We start from the raw sequence: 17974 nt of genomic DNA, 5'->3' as shown, positions 1-17974 counted from the left end.
TTTTAGGAGGCTAAGACACACATGAACGCTGATTGATGAGAGGTTTTGTCATCAGGTCTGTTTTTCCACTGTCAATGAAAATCTCTCCCCACACCATTTCACCCTGTTCTCTGCATGCTCTTTTTCACTCTGTGGGCTAGTTCTTAAGCCAATGTTCATTTGTTTCAAGGCGTATTGATGTAGAGGCCAAGCTAGGATTTCCACTTCTTAGCAATAAACTGTGTTGTTCTTTCCTTCCCCAGAACTCACATCTTTGTCTTTGTCTCCAAATCAGTGAGACAGAGCAGTTGAATTTTCTAAACAGTCCATTTCCATCTGGACTCCCCAGGTGGTGCTGAAGAGCCTGCCTGCCAGGAGAATCCCATGGACAGAAGAGCCTGGCCCCTGCAATCCGCAGGGCTACAGAGGGTTGGAGATGGCTGAAGTGACTTAGTACACACCCACCATTGCCCTCTATCTACATCTCAAAGGATAATTCTTTGCAACAAGGATAATTCCTGCATTTGGCCCAGTGAAAATTCATAGTATAAGTTTCTAGGGAGAGATTCGGGGTAACAGCATTGAATTCTGTAAAGAAGTTCCAACTAAAACCTGTAACTTCAGCTATCATCTTTTGTTTTTAACATCTAGGACTGCACTTATTGGTCTGTAGAAGGTAGCCCTGGACAGCCATTTCATTTTTCACACTTGAAGGCACCTGTGACTCAATTCTAGTTCTGGGAATATACCCACTGCCACCATCTGCCCAGGACCTTTCCTCCTCACTCTTTTTTTTTTTTTTTTTTTACTTTATTTTACTTTACAATACTATATTGGTTTTGCCATACATTGACATGAAATGCCACGGGTGTACATGAATTCCAGATCCTGAACACCCCTCCCAACTCCCCGCCCATATCATCTCTCTCGGTCATCCCAGTGCACCAGCCCCAAGCATCCTATATCCTGTATTGAACCTAGACTGGTGATTCGTTTCTTACATGATAGTATACACGTTTCAATGCCATTCTCCCAAATCATCCCACCCTCTACCTCTCCTCAGAGTCCAAAAGTCTGTTCTATACATCTGTGTCTATTTTGCTTGCTTCAATGTCCTATGTTAGTTCCCATTAACTTTCTTACATATTATAGCATAAAATCTAGCTTTTGCTGTCTTTTCAAGGGTTGCAGGTGCCTCTCTTATTACTGATCATAAGTTTAAAAGGCTTTTTATTTTTTTTATCTGTCTACTTTCCATTCTACTTTCCACTGACATGGTCTGAAATGTAATGCTTTGAACCAGTGCTTTTTCCTTATAAATTTTCAGTTTAGATGGACGTAAGTCCAAGTGCAAAGATATGGAAGACCAATACTTTAACCTGCTATTATCTGACACATAACAGGGACTAACATGTTTTAGCCAGTACCCAGACTTTCCTCTCTGAAGTTTTAAGGAGCTGTGTCTGGTACTGCACACCAGCAATTATCATTGGTTTGTAGTATCTTGATGATGAACACACAAGCAAAGAATAAGAAACAAGCACTCAGGAAGCTTACATACGACATGAGTTCGGCATCATGCTCAAGTGAATCTTCGTTTAAAACAGGAGCAACAAGTTTCTTGTGCTATACATCAGTTGGATATCCTTGCTTTTCCTTGGCAGTTCTCAGACAAGCTTTTCCTGTGTGCAGTACTGATAGCTCAGTGCAGATCCTGGCTTTTCTAGTCTATACTGTATGGTATTTCAGAAGAGCAGAGGGATCCCCTCTTTCCCGACACCTATGTCCACCCCTGGTAGTGGCAGAAGCCCTGACCCATCATTACATTCTAAGTTAAATTTCCCACCACTGTGTCTAGGGAGAAGTGTTCCGATTGTCATCCTGAGTCAGAAGCAATTTCATAGTAGAAGTGAAGTTCGTCCTGAAAAGAAAATTGAAGGGCAAAAAGGACAAGGGTGTCCACTAAGAAACATTTTAGAAACCTGGAAAGACCAGCATCTGAGTTAGTTAAAATATTTCAGGAGTGCAATGGATTAGTTCCCAAGGATCAAAAGTTGAAAAACAGATATGCGTAGTGTCATCTCAGATATTTTCTGTTTATCTTGAAGTGAATATTCAGGATAACCAAAGCATTGTAACTACAAAACATTCACTAGGGCCATTTTTATTTTATATATATATATATATATATATATATATATATATAGAGAGAGAGAGAGAGAGAGAGAGAGAGAGAGAGAGTTTGGTTGGTTTTTTAATATAAATTTATTTATTTTAATTGGAGGCTAATTACAATATTATATTGGTTTTGCCATACATCAACATGAATCCGCTACGGGCCATTTTTAAGTTGAAGTTTAAGTCACACAGTGGAAGTTAGCCATTGTCAAGGGCTTTAGTGCCCCGAGCAGCATTTAGAGCATTCACAGTGCTGTGCAGCCGCCGCCTTGACCTGGTTCCACAGCTTCTTCCTCAGCCAAACAGGAGACCCCGACCCATGATGCACCTGCTCTCCTCTCTATGGATTTCCCTACTCTGGACATTCCATAGAACTAGAACCTTACAGTGGGAAACCTTGTGTCTGGTTTTGTCGCTAAATACATTGTTTCCGAGTTTCAGTCGCCTTGCAGCATACATCAGTACTCCATTCCTTTATGGGGCTAACACATTCCATTGTCCACACCACAGCTTGTTTACACATTAGTAGGCATTTGTCTTCTTTCCAAACTCTTTCACCGGAACTTTTAAGCAAATTTATAGTTTAAACACTTACAAACGTCACAGTAATGAAAATGATAGCTACAAATTCAATGCTGTTATTTAATGTTTTTACATTTGTTATACTACTTCAAAGCAAATATGTGTTTTTCCTTTTCTCACAGATACTTGAAAGAGGAAGAGAGTGTAGGAAAAGCATTGATCCATGTGATTTTCCAGAATTTTGCAATGGGCTGTCTGAATTTTGTGCACCTGATATGAGAGCTGCTGACTTACAAATGTGCAATAATAAATCTTCCTATTGCTTTAAAGGAATATGCCAAGATAGAACAACGCAGTGCACCAATTTGTTTGGAAAATGTAGCAATTTATTTTTTCTTCTGAGCTTTATTTTTAAGCTATATTTTTTCTAAAGTCAGTAAAACACCAAAATAAAAAGGACTGTTTGTTAAATCCAAATTTGAACTTAAAATTGAAATCATTGTAACTTTGAACTATGTCAAGAGGTAAAACAGACCCAATAAGAACAGGAGAAAATGAATAGGGTATTAGTGAAATTTGAGGTGGTTAGGAGGAAGTGAGTAGACTTTAGATTGAAGATGAGAGAGTGCAGAAGACTGTAGGATTCTCAATTATTTCTCCTCTGACATACCAGTTCTCCTGTTCTTAAGTGGGTAGTTTTCAGTAAGTGTTTCTTTTTCTTGTATATCAATAGACAATACTGAAATTTGTAATAGATGACATTGACTAGGCATTGTTGTTTAGATATTTCAATATTAATTTACCACAGTTTTAGTTTTTAATTTTTTAAAGATGAGTAATTGGAAATTTGTTTATGTTTTTAGTTGCTAGAGAGGCTAGTTATCAGTGTGCAGAAGAAGTGAATTATCAAGGTGATGTGTTTGGAAACTGCCTAGGAAAACCTTGTGTTTTTTTGTATGTATTTAAAAATTTATACATTTTTCAAATGCCTGTCTGAGTGTCTGTTGTGTATATACTGCCAAGAGTCACTTAATGCAAATGAAAGATTAACCTGGTTTATATAGATGAGTTTATATTTTGCACTTTATTAGTTGGTGTATGTTCTGAATAGCTTTGGTGTTATGATCTCAGGAACATTTTGAATTATCCTTATATTTGGTACTTTTTTAAATCTAATCTCTTATGTCTCGAAGAGACCTATGGGCATTAAGAGTTTTTAAAATTATATATATATATAATATATATATATATTATATATATATATATTGATAGGCATCACCTTTGTGGAAAGTTAGTTTGCCACTGGACACATTCACTTATAGTATCAAGGAATGACATTCATGTTCAGTATACCTACCTTGGAGGCCATATATGTACGTCAGCATATTTAAGAACTCGTAAATTTCCGGACCCTACTATTTCAAGTAATGGAAGCATGTGTGATGAAGATAAGGTAAATAGAAATTTTACTTGATTCTATATATGGTGTATGGATGTCTGAGTGTGTGTGTGTGTGTGTGTGTGTGTGTGTGTGTGTGTGTGTGTGACAGAGAGAGAAAGAGAGAGAGGGAGAGAAAGAGCTTAAGATTTTTAAATTTGTAATTAATGGTACAAATTTTGGTTACTATATCATCGTAAAATTAAAAGGTCACTTTCTATTGGCTAGAGGAAAATTTGTTTCACTGTTTATCTTTTTATTGTGAATTTTGCTATAGTTAGTTGAATTTGTTTTGTCACATTTGAGAATCTAAACTTGTACAGTAGGCAAGGATCTGGCCTGTGACAGTTTGTGTAATAAAAAACAAGAAGTACCAAATAATATGTGAAAAAAAAATGGGTCAGAACAAACTGAATATTGAGAAAAACAAGGAAAAACAAAAAAGCCACCGTTTAACATTGCAATATTTGACTGGAATTAAATTGCAATGAACTAAAATATTTTCTCATTAGCCTACTCCCCTAGTTCTTTCTTCAAAAACATAACATACTTGTTTAAAATCAGACCCTTCTACAAGATACAATGCTAAAACAGTGTTTGAGTTTTATGTATTTGTTTTTCTTAGGTACTTTGATAAACATAAAGAATTTTTAAAAAAGAGTACCATTAAAAGCTAGTACATGAAAGTAAAAAGGGAAACAATTATTTCACATTTTAATTAAAATAATTACATTAAGATACAGTATGTTTAAAAAGTGAGTTTAGTTCAGTCTCTCAGTCATGTCCGACTCTTTGTGACCCCATGAATCGCAGCACGCCAGGCCTCCCTGTCCATCGCCAACTCCAGGAGTTCACTCAGACTCGAGTCCATCGAGTCGGTGATGCCATCCAGCCATCTCATCCTCAGTCGTCCCCTTCTCCTTCTGCCCTCAATCCCTCCCAGCATCAAAGTCTTTTCCAATGAGTCAACTTTTTGCATGAGGTGGCCAAAGTACTGGAGTTTCAGTTTTAGCATCATTCCTTCCAAAGAAATCCCAGGGCTGATCTCCTTCAGAATGGACTGGTTGGATCTCCTTGCAGTGCAAGGCAATCTCAAGAGTCTTCTCCAACACCACAGTTCAAAAGCATCAATTCTTCAGCACTCAGCCTTCTTCACAGTCCAACTCTCACATCCATACATGACTACTGGAAAAACCATAGCCCTGACTAGACGGACCTTAGTCAGCAAAGTAATGTCTCTGCTTTTGAATATGCTATCTAGGTTGGTCATAACTTTTCTTCCAAGGAGTAAGCATCTTCTAATTTCACGGCCGAAATTACCATCTGCAGTGATTTTGAAGCCCCCCAAAATATAAAGTCTGACACTGTTTCCACTGTTTCCCCATCTATTTCCCATGAAGTGATGGGACCGGATGCCATGATCTTCATTTTCTGAATGTTGAGCTTTAAGCCAACTTTTTCACTCTCCTGTTTCACTTTCATCAAGAGGCTTTTTAGCTCCTTCACTTTCTGCCATAAGGGTGGTGTCATCTGCATATCTGAGGTTACTGATATTTCTCCTGGCAATCTTGATTCCAGCTTGTGTTTCTTCCAGTCCAGCGTTTCTCATGATGTCCTCTGCATAGAAGTTAAATAAGCAGGGTGACAATATACAGCCTTGATGTAGTCCTTTTCCTATTTGAAACCAGTCTGTTGTTTCACGTCCAGTTCTAACTGTTGCTTCCTGGCCTGCATACAGATTTCTCAAGAGGCAGATCAGGTGGTCTGGCATTCCCATCTCTTTCAGAATTTTCCACAGTTTATTGTGATCCACACAGTCAAAGGCTTTGGCATAGTCAATAAAGCAGTAATAGATGTTTTTCTGGAACTCTCTTGCTTTTCCATGATCCAGCGGATGTTGGCAATTTGATCTCTGGTTCCTCTGCCTTTTCTATAACCAGCTTGAACATCAGGAAGTTCACAGTTCACGCATTACTGAAGCCTGGCTTGGAGAATTTTGAACATTACTTTACTAGTATGTGAGATGAGTGCAATTGTGCGGTAGTTTGAGCATACTTTGGCATTGCCTTTCTTTGGGATTGGAATGAAAACGGACCTTTTCAGTCCTCTGGCCACTGCTGAGCTTTCCAAATTTGTTGACATATTGAGTGCAGCACTTTCACAGCATCATCTTTCAGAATTTGAAATAGCTCTACTGGAATTCCATCACCTCCACTAGCTTTGCTCGTAGTGATGCTTTCTAAGGCCCACTTGACTTCATGTTCCAGGATGTCTGGCTCTAGATGAGTGATCACACCATCATGATTATCTTGGTTGTGTAGATCTTTTTGTACAGTTCTTCTGTGTATTCTTGCCATCTCCTCTTAATATCTTCTGCATCTGTTAGGTCCATACATAATATTTCTGTCCTTTATCGAGCCCATCTTTGCATGAAATGTTCCCTTGGTATCTCTAATTTTCTTGAAGAGATCTCTAGTCTTTCCCATTCTGTTCTTTTCCTCTATTTCTTTGCATTGATCACTGAAGAAGGCTTTCTTATTTCTTCTTGCTATTCTTTGGAACTCTGCATTCAGATGCTTATATCTTTCCTTTTCTCCTTGGCTTTTTGCTTCTCTTCTTTTCACAGCTATTTGTAAGGCTTTCCCAGACAGCCATTTTGTTTTTTTGCATTTCTTTTCCATGGGGATGATCTTGATCCCTGTCTCCTGTACAATGTCACGAACCTCATTCCATAGTTCATCAGGCACTCTATCTATCAGATTTAGGCCCTTAAATCTATTTCTCACTTCCACTGTATAATCATAAGGGATTTGATTGAGGTCATACCTGATTGGTCTAGTGGTTTTCCTTGCTTTCTTCAATTTGAGTCTGAATTTGTTAATAAGGAGTTCATGATCTGAGCCACAATCAGCTCCTGGTCTCATTTTTGTTGACTGTATAGAGCTTCTCCATCTTTGGCTGCAAAGAATATAATCAATCTGATTTTGGTGTTGACCATCTGGTGAGGTCCATGTGTAGAGTCTTCTCTTGTTTTGTTGGAAGAGGGTGTTTGCTATGATCAGTGCATTTTCTTGGCAAAACTCTATTAGTCTTTGCCCTGCTTCATTCCGCATTCCAAGTCCAAATTTGCCTGTTACTCCAGGTGTTTCTTGACTCCCTACTTTTGCATTCCAGTGCCCTATAATGAAAAGGACATCTTTTGGGGGTGTTAGTTCTAAAAGGTATTTTTGGTCTTCATAGAACCGTTCAGCTTCAGCTTCTTCAGTGTTACTGGTTGAAGAATAGAGGAAATTGGAAGTGGATAGTAACCTTATCTCAGAATGGCAAAAGATAGTCTCACATAAATATAATGGCTTCCCTGGTAGCTCAGCTTGTAAAGAATCTGCCTACAATACAGGAGACCCCAGTTCAATTCCTGGGTTGGGAAGATCCCCTAGAAAAGGGATAGGCTACCCATTCCAGTATTCTTGCCTGAAGAATTCCATGGACAGAGGAGTCTGGAAGGCTACAGTTGACCCCTGGGATGGGAAGATCCCTTGTAGAAGGGAACAGCTCTCCACGTCAGTATTCTTGCCTGAATAATTCCATGGACAAAGGAGTCTGGAGGCTATAGTCCATGAAGTTGGCAAGGAGCTGGACAAGACTGAGAAACTTTCACTTTCAATCATAAAGGAGCATACTGATGCTGACTGCATTATGAAGTAATATGTCATCCCTCTAAGCATCATTTAAAACAAAATGCAATCATGTTTACCATAAATATGGCAGAGTAAATATGTAAAATTATGAACTAATTCAATTATTCATTAATTAGAAAAAACTAATGTAGTATTATAATAGTATAATGTACTTTAACATGCACAAGAAAATTAATTTGGCCTTTTCCCTTGGTTTCTGGCCTTGAGCTCCTAAACCTTAGAATTTCCTGACAGGAATATTTGGTGTAACTCATAATGAGATTCATCCAGAGAAACCTAGGTTTATGCCAGTGAGGTAATAGGGTGATGGCTCTTGATGCTTCAGAGTATACTGGTCACCAGAAAGACCAATTGATTAATGGAGTGGAGCTTTAAGCTCCACTCACAGCATCAATAAAGGGAATGATATGGCTGGAGACACTACTCTGTAAAAATTTTTCAATGATCAGACTCAAGATAGTTTGTAAGTTGGTGAACACAATGTGTTGTAACGAGGATGTGCCTGGAGAGGACATGGAGACAATGTCACTTCCTCTTGCCCGACAACATAACTTGACCTGTGCATCTCTTCCATTTGGCTGTTCCTGAGTTATATTCTTTCCCATAAATTAGTAAACATAAGTGAGGTCTTTCCCTAAGTTCTGTGAGCCAAATTAGGAAATTATCAAACCTGAGAGGGAGCCATGGGAACCTCCAATTTATAGCCAGTTGGTCAGAAGGATAAAGACTTGCATCTGGTGTCTGAAATGGGAAGAGTCTTATGGGACTGAGCTTTTTTAACTTTTGGAATTTGATTCTAACTGCAGATAGATTGTGTCAGAATGAGTTGAACTGAATTCTTGGACACTCGGTTGGTATCAGAGTCATAGGTATCAGGTATCATAGTGGGTACACCCCCGCAGACGACACCACCCTTATGGCAGAAAGTGAAGAGGAACTAAAAAGCCTCTTGATGAAAGTGAAATAGGAGAGTGAAAAAGTTGGCTTACAGCTCAACATTCAGAAAACGAAGATCATGGCATCTGGTTTCATCACTTCATGGGAAATAGATGGGGAAACAGTAGAAACAGTGTCAGACTTTATTTTTTTGGGCTCTAAAAAAATCACTGCAGATGGTGACTGCAGCCATGAAATTAAAAGACCCTTACTCCTTGGAATAAAAGTTATGACCAACCTGGATAGCATATTCAAAAGCAGAGACATTACTTTGCCGACTAAGGTCTGCCTAGTCAAGGCTATGGTTTTTCCTGTGGTCAAGTGTGGATGTGAGAGTTGGACTGTGAAGAAGGCTGAGCACCGAAGAACTGGTGCTTTTGAACTGTGGTGCTGGAGAAGACTCTTGAGAGCCCCTTGGACTGCAAGGAGATCCAACCAGTCCATTCTGAAGGAGATCAGCCCTGGGCTTTCTTTGGAAGGAATGATGCTAAAGCTGAAACTCCAGTACTTTGGCCACCTCATGCAAAGAGTTAACTAATTGGAAAAGACTGTGATGCTGGGAGAGATTGGGGACAGAAGGAAAAGGGGATGACCGAGGATGAGATGGCTTGATGGCATCACAGACTCGATGGACGTGAGTCTGAGTGAACTCTGGGAGATGCTGATGGACAGGGAGGCCTGGTGTGCTGCGATTCATGGAGTCACAAAGAGTCGGACACGACTGAGCGACTGAACTGAAATGAACGGACACCCCTACTATGTGTGTGTGTGTATATATATATATATATATATGTACATCTATGTGTATACCCCAGTATATATGTACTTGTGCACACACACATGCCCTAGTATATATATGTGTGTGTGCACACACACATATCCCAGTATTTATGTACCTGTGCACACACACACACACACACACATACCCCAGTATATATGTACATGTTTACACACACACATACCCCAGTATATATGTACCTATGCACACACACACACACGTACCCCAGTATATATGAACACGTGCACACACACACGTACCCCAGTGTATATGTACATGTGTACACACACATATCCCAGAATACATATATATATATATATACACCTGTGTACACACACATATCCCAGTTTATATGCACCTATGCACACACAGGCCTGGTGTGCTGTGATTCATGGGGTCGCAAAAAGTTGGACACGACTGAGCGACTGAACTGAACTGATGCGTGCACACACGTACCCCAGTATATATGCACATGTTCACATACATCCATACCCCAGTATATATATACATGTGTACATACACATATACCAGTATAGATGTACATGTGTGCACAAACACATATCCCAGTATACATGTACCTATGCACACACACACATACTCTTGTGTTTATCTGTACAAAAAAATCACGAAATTGAACATATGACTAAGAAACATGAAAATGTTCTAACTTAACCTGTGATTAAATAAATTCAAAATAAGCGAATATTCAGCTATTTATTCTGTGTATCATTTTGACATCAAAAATAGCATTTGATGGAGAGGAGATGAAGATGTCATCATAGGAAGATGTTAAACTCACCTCTCCCCAGGAACACATCAAAAATACATCTCCATGTGAAGCAATTCTCCCTGAAAACAAATTGGATACTTGTCAGGTAGGCAGGGAGGACAATCACTACAGCACCTGTGCCTCTAGGAGGGAGCATAGAGGAAGGTTGAGGGGTGTGTGTGTGTGTATGGTTCAGAGATCCTCCCTGGGGAGTGAGTGGTTTAAACTGATTACTGGATACCCCAGGCCTGGGATCTGACACTGGGATTTGATCCCTTATCAAGTTTGAAAATCAGTGGGGCTTACAAGTGTCAGTGCAAGTCGCTCAGTCATGTCTGACTCTGCGATCCCATGGACTATACAGTCCATGGAATTGTCCAGGTCAGAATACTGGAGTGGATAGCCTTTCCTTTCTCCAGGGGATCTTCCCCACCCAGGGATCGAACCCAGGTCTCCCACATTGCAGGCAGATCCTTTACCAACTGAGCTATCACAAGCTGAGCCACAAGGGAACCCCAAGAATACTGGAGTGGGTAGCCTATCCCTTCTCTAGAGGATCTTCCCAACCCAGGAATTGAACCAGAGTCTCCTGCATTGCAGGTGAATTCTTTACCAACTGAGCTATCACCAGGAGGGCTGTGGGAAGAAAAAAAAAAAAAAAAAACAAGACTCTGCTTGTAAAGAACTGGCTTTACTCCAGGGAACAAGGCAGAGGAAGCTGATTGAACCTGCCTAGAGCTCTGGCTCTTTTCCTGAAACCATGCAAGGTGCACCCCAGGCCATGTTGAATATCTGCCCTGGCCTCACTAGCTGCAGCACTGCTTTGCAGTAGGGCAAAGTCTGTCATTGCTGAGGAGAGTGTGCACATGGGAAGGATGGAGCTGAATGGGGCGAGGGCAGCTATTTCTGCTGCTTATAGAGGGAGTGGATCAGGAAGTGTCTAGAATTCTGGCTGACATTCCAGAGTCATACCAGGGCACATGCCCCAACCACATCAGGCACCCACTCCAGCACCCTCTTGCTTTAGGGATCATACCCTCTGGGGCAGAGGTGTCCTTCCCAGGATGGAGGGGGAAGGTGCATACTTAAAAAGAAATGGACCAACTTGGACCCAAGCTTATACCATAAGGTTGTCCTTATCCATTCACCATCAGCAGCTTGGGACCTGATGCCATCTCCCCAGTAGGGTGGTGATAGCCACGGATCATAGGAGAAGTCTCAACTCACACCTGGCACTGGCTCTATCCCTTTGTCATCAATCCTACATCTCACCAAAGTGACAGCAGGCAGCACACCCTGGGACAGGATGCGACCCATGATCATGTCAGATCTAGCTCTCCCACAAAAACCACTGGGTACACACAGACAGTATAGGGATGCTGGGACACAAAGACGTTCCCTCAAAGCTAGGATAGTTAACTCTTTCACTTAATTTCATAGAGACGAAGTCAAACAAAATGAGAAGAGAAAAGAATTATTTCAAATGAAAGAAAAAAAACTGAAAAAAAAAACAAAAAAAGATAATTTACCAGATAAAAAGTTTAAAGCATAAGCAATAACAATGTTATCTGAACTTGGGAAAAGAAGAAATGGACACAGTGAGAATTTTAGTGAAAAACTAGAAATATAAAAAATAACTAGTCAGAGGTGAAGAATACAATAACTAAAAGAGGCTCACAGATACAGAGAACAAGTTGGTGATTACCACTGGGAAGAGGTTAGAAGGGAGAGATTAAGAGATACAAACTGCCGTTGCTGCTGCTGCTGCTATGTCACTTCAGTCGTTTCCGACTCTGTGCAGCCCCTTAGACGGCAGCCCACCAGGCTTCTGCGTCCCTGGGATTCTCCAGGCAAGAACACTGGAGTGAGTTGCCATTTCCTTCTCCAATGCATGAAAGTGAAAAGTGAAAGTGAACTCACTCAGTCATATCCAACCCTCAGTGACCGCATGGACTGCAGCCCACCAGGCTCCTTGGTCCATGGGATTTTCCAGGCCAGAGTACTGGAGTGGGGTGCCATTGCCTTCTCCGAAGAGATACAAACTACTATATATAAAATAAATAAGCTATAAGAATATATTGCACAGCACAGAAAACATAGCTAATATTTTATGCTAACCTTATTATTTTAATTTTTAATTTATATTCGGGTACAGTTAATTAACAATATTGTATTAGTTTCAGGTGTACAGCAAAGTGATTAAGTTTTATATATATGTATATATATATATATATATATATATATATATATCCACTTTTTTTCAGATTCTTTTCCCATTTAGGTTATTACAGAATATTGAACAGAGTTCCCTGTGCTATATAGTTAGTCCTTGGTGGTTAACTGTTTTAAATATAACAATGTGTGCATGTTAATCCCAAACACCCAATCTATCCTTCCCCCTCAACCCTTCACACTTAGTAGCCATAAGTTCATTTTCTAAGTCTATGAGTCAGTTTCTATTTTGTAATTAACTTCATTTCAATCATTTTTCTTCACGAATACACATATAAGTGATATCCTATGATACTTATCTTTCTCTGTCTGACTTACTTCACTTAGTTTGATAATCTCCAGGTCCATTTATGTTGCTACAAATGACATTAATTCATTCTTTTCAGTGGCTAATATCCCATTGTATATATGTACCACTTATCCTTTATCCCTTCATCTGCTGAGGGACATTTAATCTGCTTCTGTGTCTTGGCTATTTTGAATAGTGCTGCAGTGAACATGGGGGTGTATGCTTTTGAATCAAGATTTTTCTCTGGTTATATACCCAGGAGTGGGACTGCTAGATCATACAGTATTTCCATTTTTAAGGAATTGTTCTCCATAGTGGCTGCACCAATTTACATCCCCACAAACCTCATAGGAGAGTTCCCTTCTCTGCATACCCTCTCTAGCATTTACTGTTTGTAGATATTTGGATGATGGCCATCCTGACCATATGAGATGATACCACATTGCAGTTTTGGTTCACATTTCTCTGATAATTTGATGGGCTTCCCTGGTGTCTCAGATGGTTAAAAATCTGCTGGCAATGCAGGAGACCTGGGTTTAATCTCTGGATTGGGAAGATTTCCTGAAGAAGGGAATGGCTGCCCACTCTAGGATTCTTTGCCTGGAGAAATTCCATGGACAGAGGAGCCTTGTTGTTGTTCAGTCAGTAAGTCCTGTTCAACTCTTTGTGACCCCAAGGACTACAGCATGCCCGGCTTCCCTATCCTTCACCATCTCCCGGAGTCTGCTCAGACTCATGTGCTTTGAGTCAGTGATGCCATCCAACCATCTCATCCTGCTGTCCCTTTCTCCTCCTGCCTTCAATCCTTCCCACCATCTGGGTCTTTTCCAGTGAGTTGACTCTTCCCATCAGGTGGCCAAAGTATTAGAGATTCAGCTTTAGCATCAATCCTTCCAATGAATGTTCAGGGTTGATTTCACTTAGCATTGACTGGTTTGATCTCCTTGCAGTCCAAGGGACTCTCAAGAGTCTTCTCCAGCGCCACAGTTTGAAAGCATCAATTCTTCAGTGCTCAGTCTTCCTTATGGTCCAACTCCCATCCATACACGACTACTGGAAAAATCATAGCTTTGACTATACAGACCTTTGTCAGCAAAGTGATGTCTCTGTTTCTTAATATGCTGTCCGTGTTTGTTGTAGTTTTTCCTTCAAGAAGCAAGTGTCTTTTAATTTCATGGCCTCAGTCTCCACAGTGATTTTGAAGGCCAAGAAGATAAAATCTGTCACGTTTCCATTGTTTCCCATCTATTTGCCATAAAGTGATGAGATTGGATGCCATGATCTTAGTTCTCTGACAGTCCATGGGGTTGCAAAGAGTCAGACACAGCTAATTGCCTAACACTTTCATTTTCAATAATTAACTATGCTGAACATCTTCTCATAGGTCACTTACCCATCTGTATGTCTTCTCTACAGCAATGTGTCTCTTTAGGTCTTTTGCCCATGTTTGGACTGAGTTGTGTGTTTTTATGATGTTGAGCTGGATGAGATGTTTGAAAATTTTAAAGGCTAATTCTTTGTCAGTTGCATCATTTGCAAATATCTTCTCCCATCCTGTGAGTTGTATTTTTGTTTTTGTATATAATTCCCTTTGCTGTGCAACAGCTTTTGAATTTAATTAGGTACCATTTATTTTTATTTTTATTTCCATTACTCTGGGAGATGGGTCAAAAAAGATATTGCTGCAGTTTATGTTAGAGGATGTTTGGTCTTTTTTTCCTCTGAGAGTTTTATAGTATTCAGTCTTACATTTAAGTCTTTAATTCATTTTGAGCTTGTGTGTGTGTGTGTGGTTAGAGTTTTCTTCTTCTTCTTTTTTTTTTTTTTTTTTTTGTTTTTTACATATAGCTGTCCAGTTTCCCAACACCACTTATTGAAGAGACTGTCTTTCCTCCATTGTATAGTCTTGCCTGCTTTGTCATAGATTAGGTGACCATAGGCATATGGGTTTATCATGAGCTTTGTGTCCTAGTCCACTGATCTATATGTATTTTTGTGCTAGTACCTTCCTGTTTTGATGACTGTAGCTTTGTAGCATAGTCTTAAGTCTGGGAGCCTGATTCTTCAGCTTCATTTTTCTTAGATTTTTTGGTTATTCGGGGTCTTTTGTGTCTCTTTACAAATTTTATGATTTTTGTTCTAACTCTGTGAAAACTTCCATTGGTAATTTGATATGAATTTCATTAAATCTGGAAATTGCCTTGGACAATGTAGTCCTTTGGACAGTATTGATTCTGCCAGTTCAAGAATGTGGTGTGTCTTTCTGTCTGTTTGTGTTGTCTTCCAAAAAAGATACAAGAATATATTACGCAGCTCAGAGAATATAGCCAATATTTTATATTAATTTTAAATGGAGTATAATATATAAAAAATTGAATCAATATGTAGTATATCCAAAACTAATATAATATTGTAAACCAGCTATACTTCAAGCAAAAAAAGAATTGATGGTGAGAAGCGTAACTTATAATCTTCCTAAAATAAGTATAAATTAACAGATACTTTATGGAAAGTGATTTTGAAATGTTTAGGCTTCAAATTTATCATCACACTTTTTATCTATTTCTGATGTAATTAAGGTTAATTTTAAAATGTTAGAGAATAGACATTGATATAGAGCAATTATGATGTGAGTTATAATAGATAAAATAAACAAGACACACTAAATGCCAATTATAGGTTGATCAGATAAGTTAAGCACAGTGAAGTGAAAGTGAACGTCACTCAGTCATGTCCAACTCTGCAACCCCATGGACTTTAGCCTATCATTCTTCTCTGTCCATGGGGGTTCTCCAGGCCAGAATACTGGAGTGGGCAGCCATTACCTTCTCCAGGGAATCTTTCCAACCCAGGAATTGAACCTAAGTCTTCCACATTGCAAGTGGATTCTTTACCGTCTGAGTCACCAGGAAAGCCCATATCCAATACAAATAATTTTTAATGACATGGAGATATGTAATATTATGGTGATAGAGAAATCAAGGTAAAACCTGCAAGATATTATTTCTACCTTTTAAATTTTTTTTAATTGAATATAGTTGAGTTACAGGGCTGTGTCAGTATCTTGTGTACAGCAAAGTGATTCAGTTATATATATTCTTATAGTTTCATGTGCTATACTGTAGGACCTTCTCATTTATCTATTTTGTATATAGTGGTTTTTATCTGCTAATCCTTAACTCCTAATTTATCCATCTCCCATCCCCTTCAGCTCTACTTTTTTGACTACACATGAAAATTATGTGAGTTGTGATCACTATTTAAGCATAAATTGTGTCTTTGACTTGGAAGGCAATATTGTTAAAACGGTACTGTTCTCAAAATCAATTAATGAATATGATGCAGAAGAATCCAGAAGAATCATGATTCCACCAGGTTTCTTTTCTGAGGTGGGGGGCAGGGAATGAGTTGCTGGTGGAAATTGAAAAACATATTTAAAGGTTATATTAAAATGCAAAGAGCTAAATGTACAAAATAGCCAATGCAATTTGAAATAAAATGGAAATTGACAATTCATGTTACTAAATAACAAGACAGAAGATAAAGTTGAAATAATTAAAATAAAAGCCAATAGGTACAAGGATAAATTAGCCTATAGACAAAGGTATAAAATATTATTTCAAAGGAATTATAGATCAAAATGCTTTAATAAAAACTCAAGGAAAACTTAGGGATAGTATCTGTGAGTATCCAAGTATCTCAGAGTTATCTCCAATGGTACAAAGTCAGTTACAGATAAGGGGAAATATTGATAAATATATTATATCATGGTTAAAACTACTGGATAGAGATTTGAAGTTCCAGGGCAGACTAGATGTACTTTTCTCTATTCTTCTGATTAATTGTAGCTAGGACACCTGGATATTAAATGTAAAATAAACATAAGAAGATTCCAAAACCTGAAAGATTCTTTCAGCAGATCAGCTAGGCACCTCAGTACCTGTGGAGAAACATAACAATGTGATCTCTTTGCTTTTAGCCTTATATCTCCCAAACTGAGTGCCAGAGAAGCCAGAAACTCAGAAATGTCAAATGAAACAGAGAGAAACAAGTCATAAAGGAAAGCCTGACTTTAGCCAAGTGAACAGCTTAGCAAGATGGTACACTTTTAAACAATGGATTCTCTTCTGCAGCCAAAGGATATAGATAAAATTGTAGCTACACTTCTACTCTCACCAGAGTGGTAGAACAGAGGATTTGTGGAGAGCTTGTTCTTCCCAGCCACTTGCAATAATAAGGAGCCCCTCTCATTCCAGATATTAGTGGAATCTTCACTTCCAATGCTGAGTGAGTGATAGTCCCTCAGTCTTGCACAACTCTTTGCGACTCCTTGTACTGTAGCCCACCAGACTCCTTTGTCCATGGCATTGTCCAGGCAAGAACACTGGAGTGTGTTGCCATTCCCTTCTCCAACTTTCAGCATTACCTGGCAAAAATGAGGCAGTGTTCCTTTCCCCTACTTCAGAGTTGTAATAGAGAAGAACTGCTGAACCAGAAGGTTTAACCAGGTTTAACCACAAGGTTTAACTAGAGTCTCATAACACAGTAATCAAAATATCTAGGTTTCAATCAAAAGTCACACTCTTCATACCATGAACCAGGAAAATCTCAATTTCAAAGGAAAAAAAAAGAAATAAAGTCAATAAGCATTAACAACAAAATTATATTGCTGTTAGAAATAGCCAGGGGTCCCCAACCCTTAATAGGAACCAGGCCACACAGCAGTAAGTAAGTGCCAACAAAGCAAGCAAAGCTTTGCCTGCCACTCCCTATCACTCCCCATCGCTCACATTACCTGTCCCTGGTGCCAAAGATATTGGGGACCACTGCTTTAAGCAATATGAAGCAGCCATCAGAATAGTTTATCTAACTGATTCTAGTCCCCATAGGAATATGAGGGATGATAAACACATCTCAGCACATTCTTTTCAAACTTGAAATGCAATGTGTTTGGGGCATGTGCCTGTCCAAAAGTAGATAAGCTGATCAATGAAAAAGTAAATGAAATTTCTCCCTTTTTCTCACCCATTCGTACCTCAGTTCAGTTTAGTCTCTCAGTCGTGTCCATCACCAACTACCGGAGTTCACCCAAACTCATGTGCATCGAGTTGGTGATGCCATCCAGCCACCTCATACTCTGTCGTCCCCTTCTCCT

The 17974-nt window shown here is 39.2% G+C and overlaps 1 protein-coding gene across 1 annotated transcript in view; it reads left to right on the top strand.

The window, feature by feature from the left end:
* LOC138430928 (A disintegrin and metallopeptidase domain 3-like) overlaps window positions 1-17974 on the top strand; it is a 120176-nt gene that overhangs the window by 86750 nt on the left and 15452 nt on the right. Inside the window, 3 exon segments of the mRNA XM_069572948.1 lie at window positions 2862-3057; window positions 3543-3633; window positions 3952-4132. Of these exon segments, the coding sequence (XP_069429049.1) occupies window positions 2862-3057; window positions 3543-3633; window positions 3952-4132 (468 nt within the window).

The sequence above is a fragment of the Ovis canadensis genome, chromosome 26 (assembly GCF_042477335.2).
Source record: "Ovis canadensis isolate MfBH-ARS-UI-01 breed Bighorn chromosome 26, ARS-UI_OviCan_v2, whole genome shotgun sequence".
Lineage (NCBI taxonomy): Eukaryota > Metazoa > Chordata > Mammalia > Artiodactyla > Bovidae > Ovis > Ovis canadensis.
The sequence above is the reverse complement of the archived record's forward strand: the minus strand, read 5'-3'. Positions and strand labels throughout refer to the sequence as shown.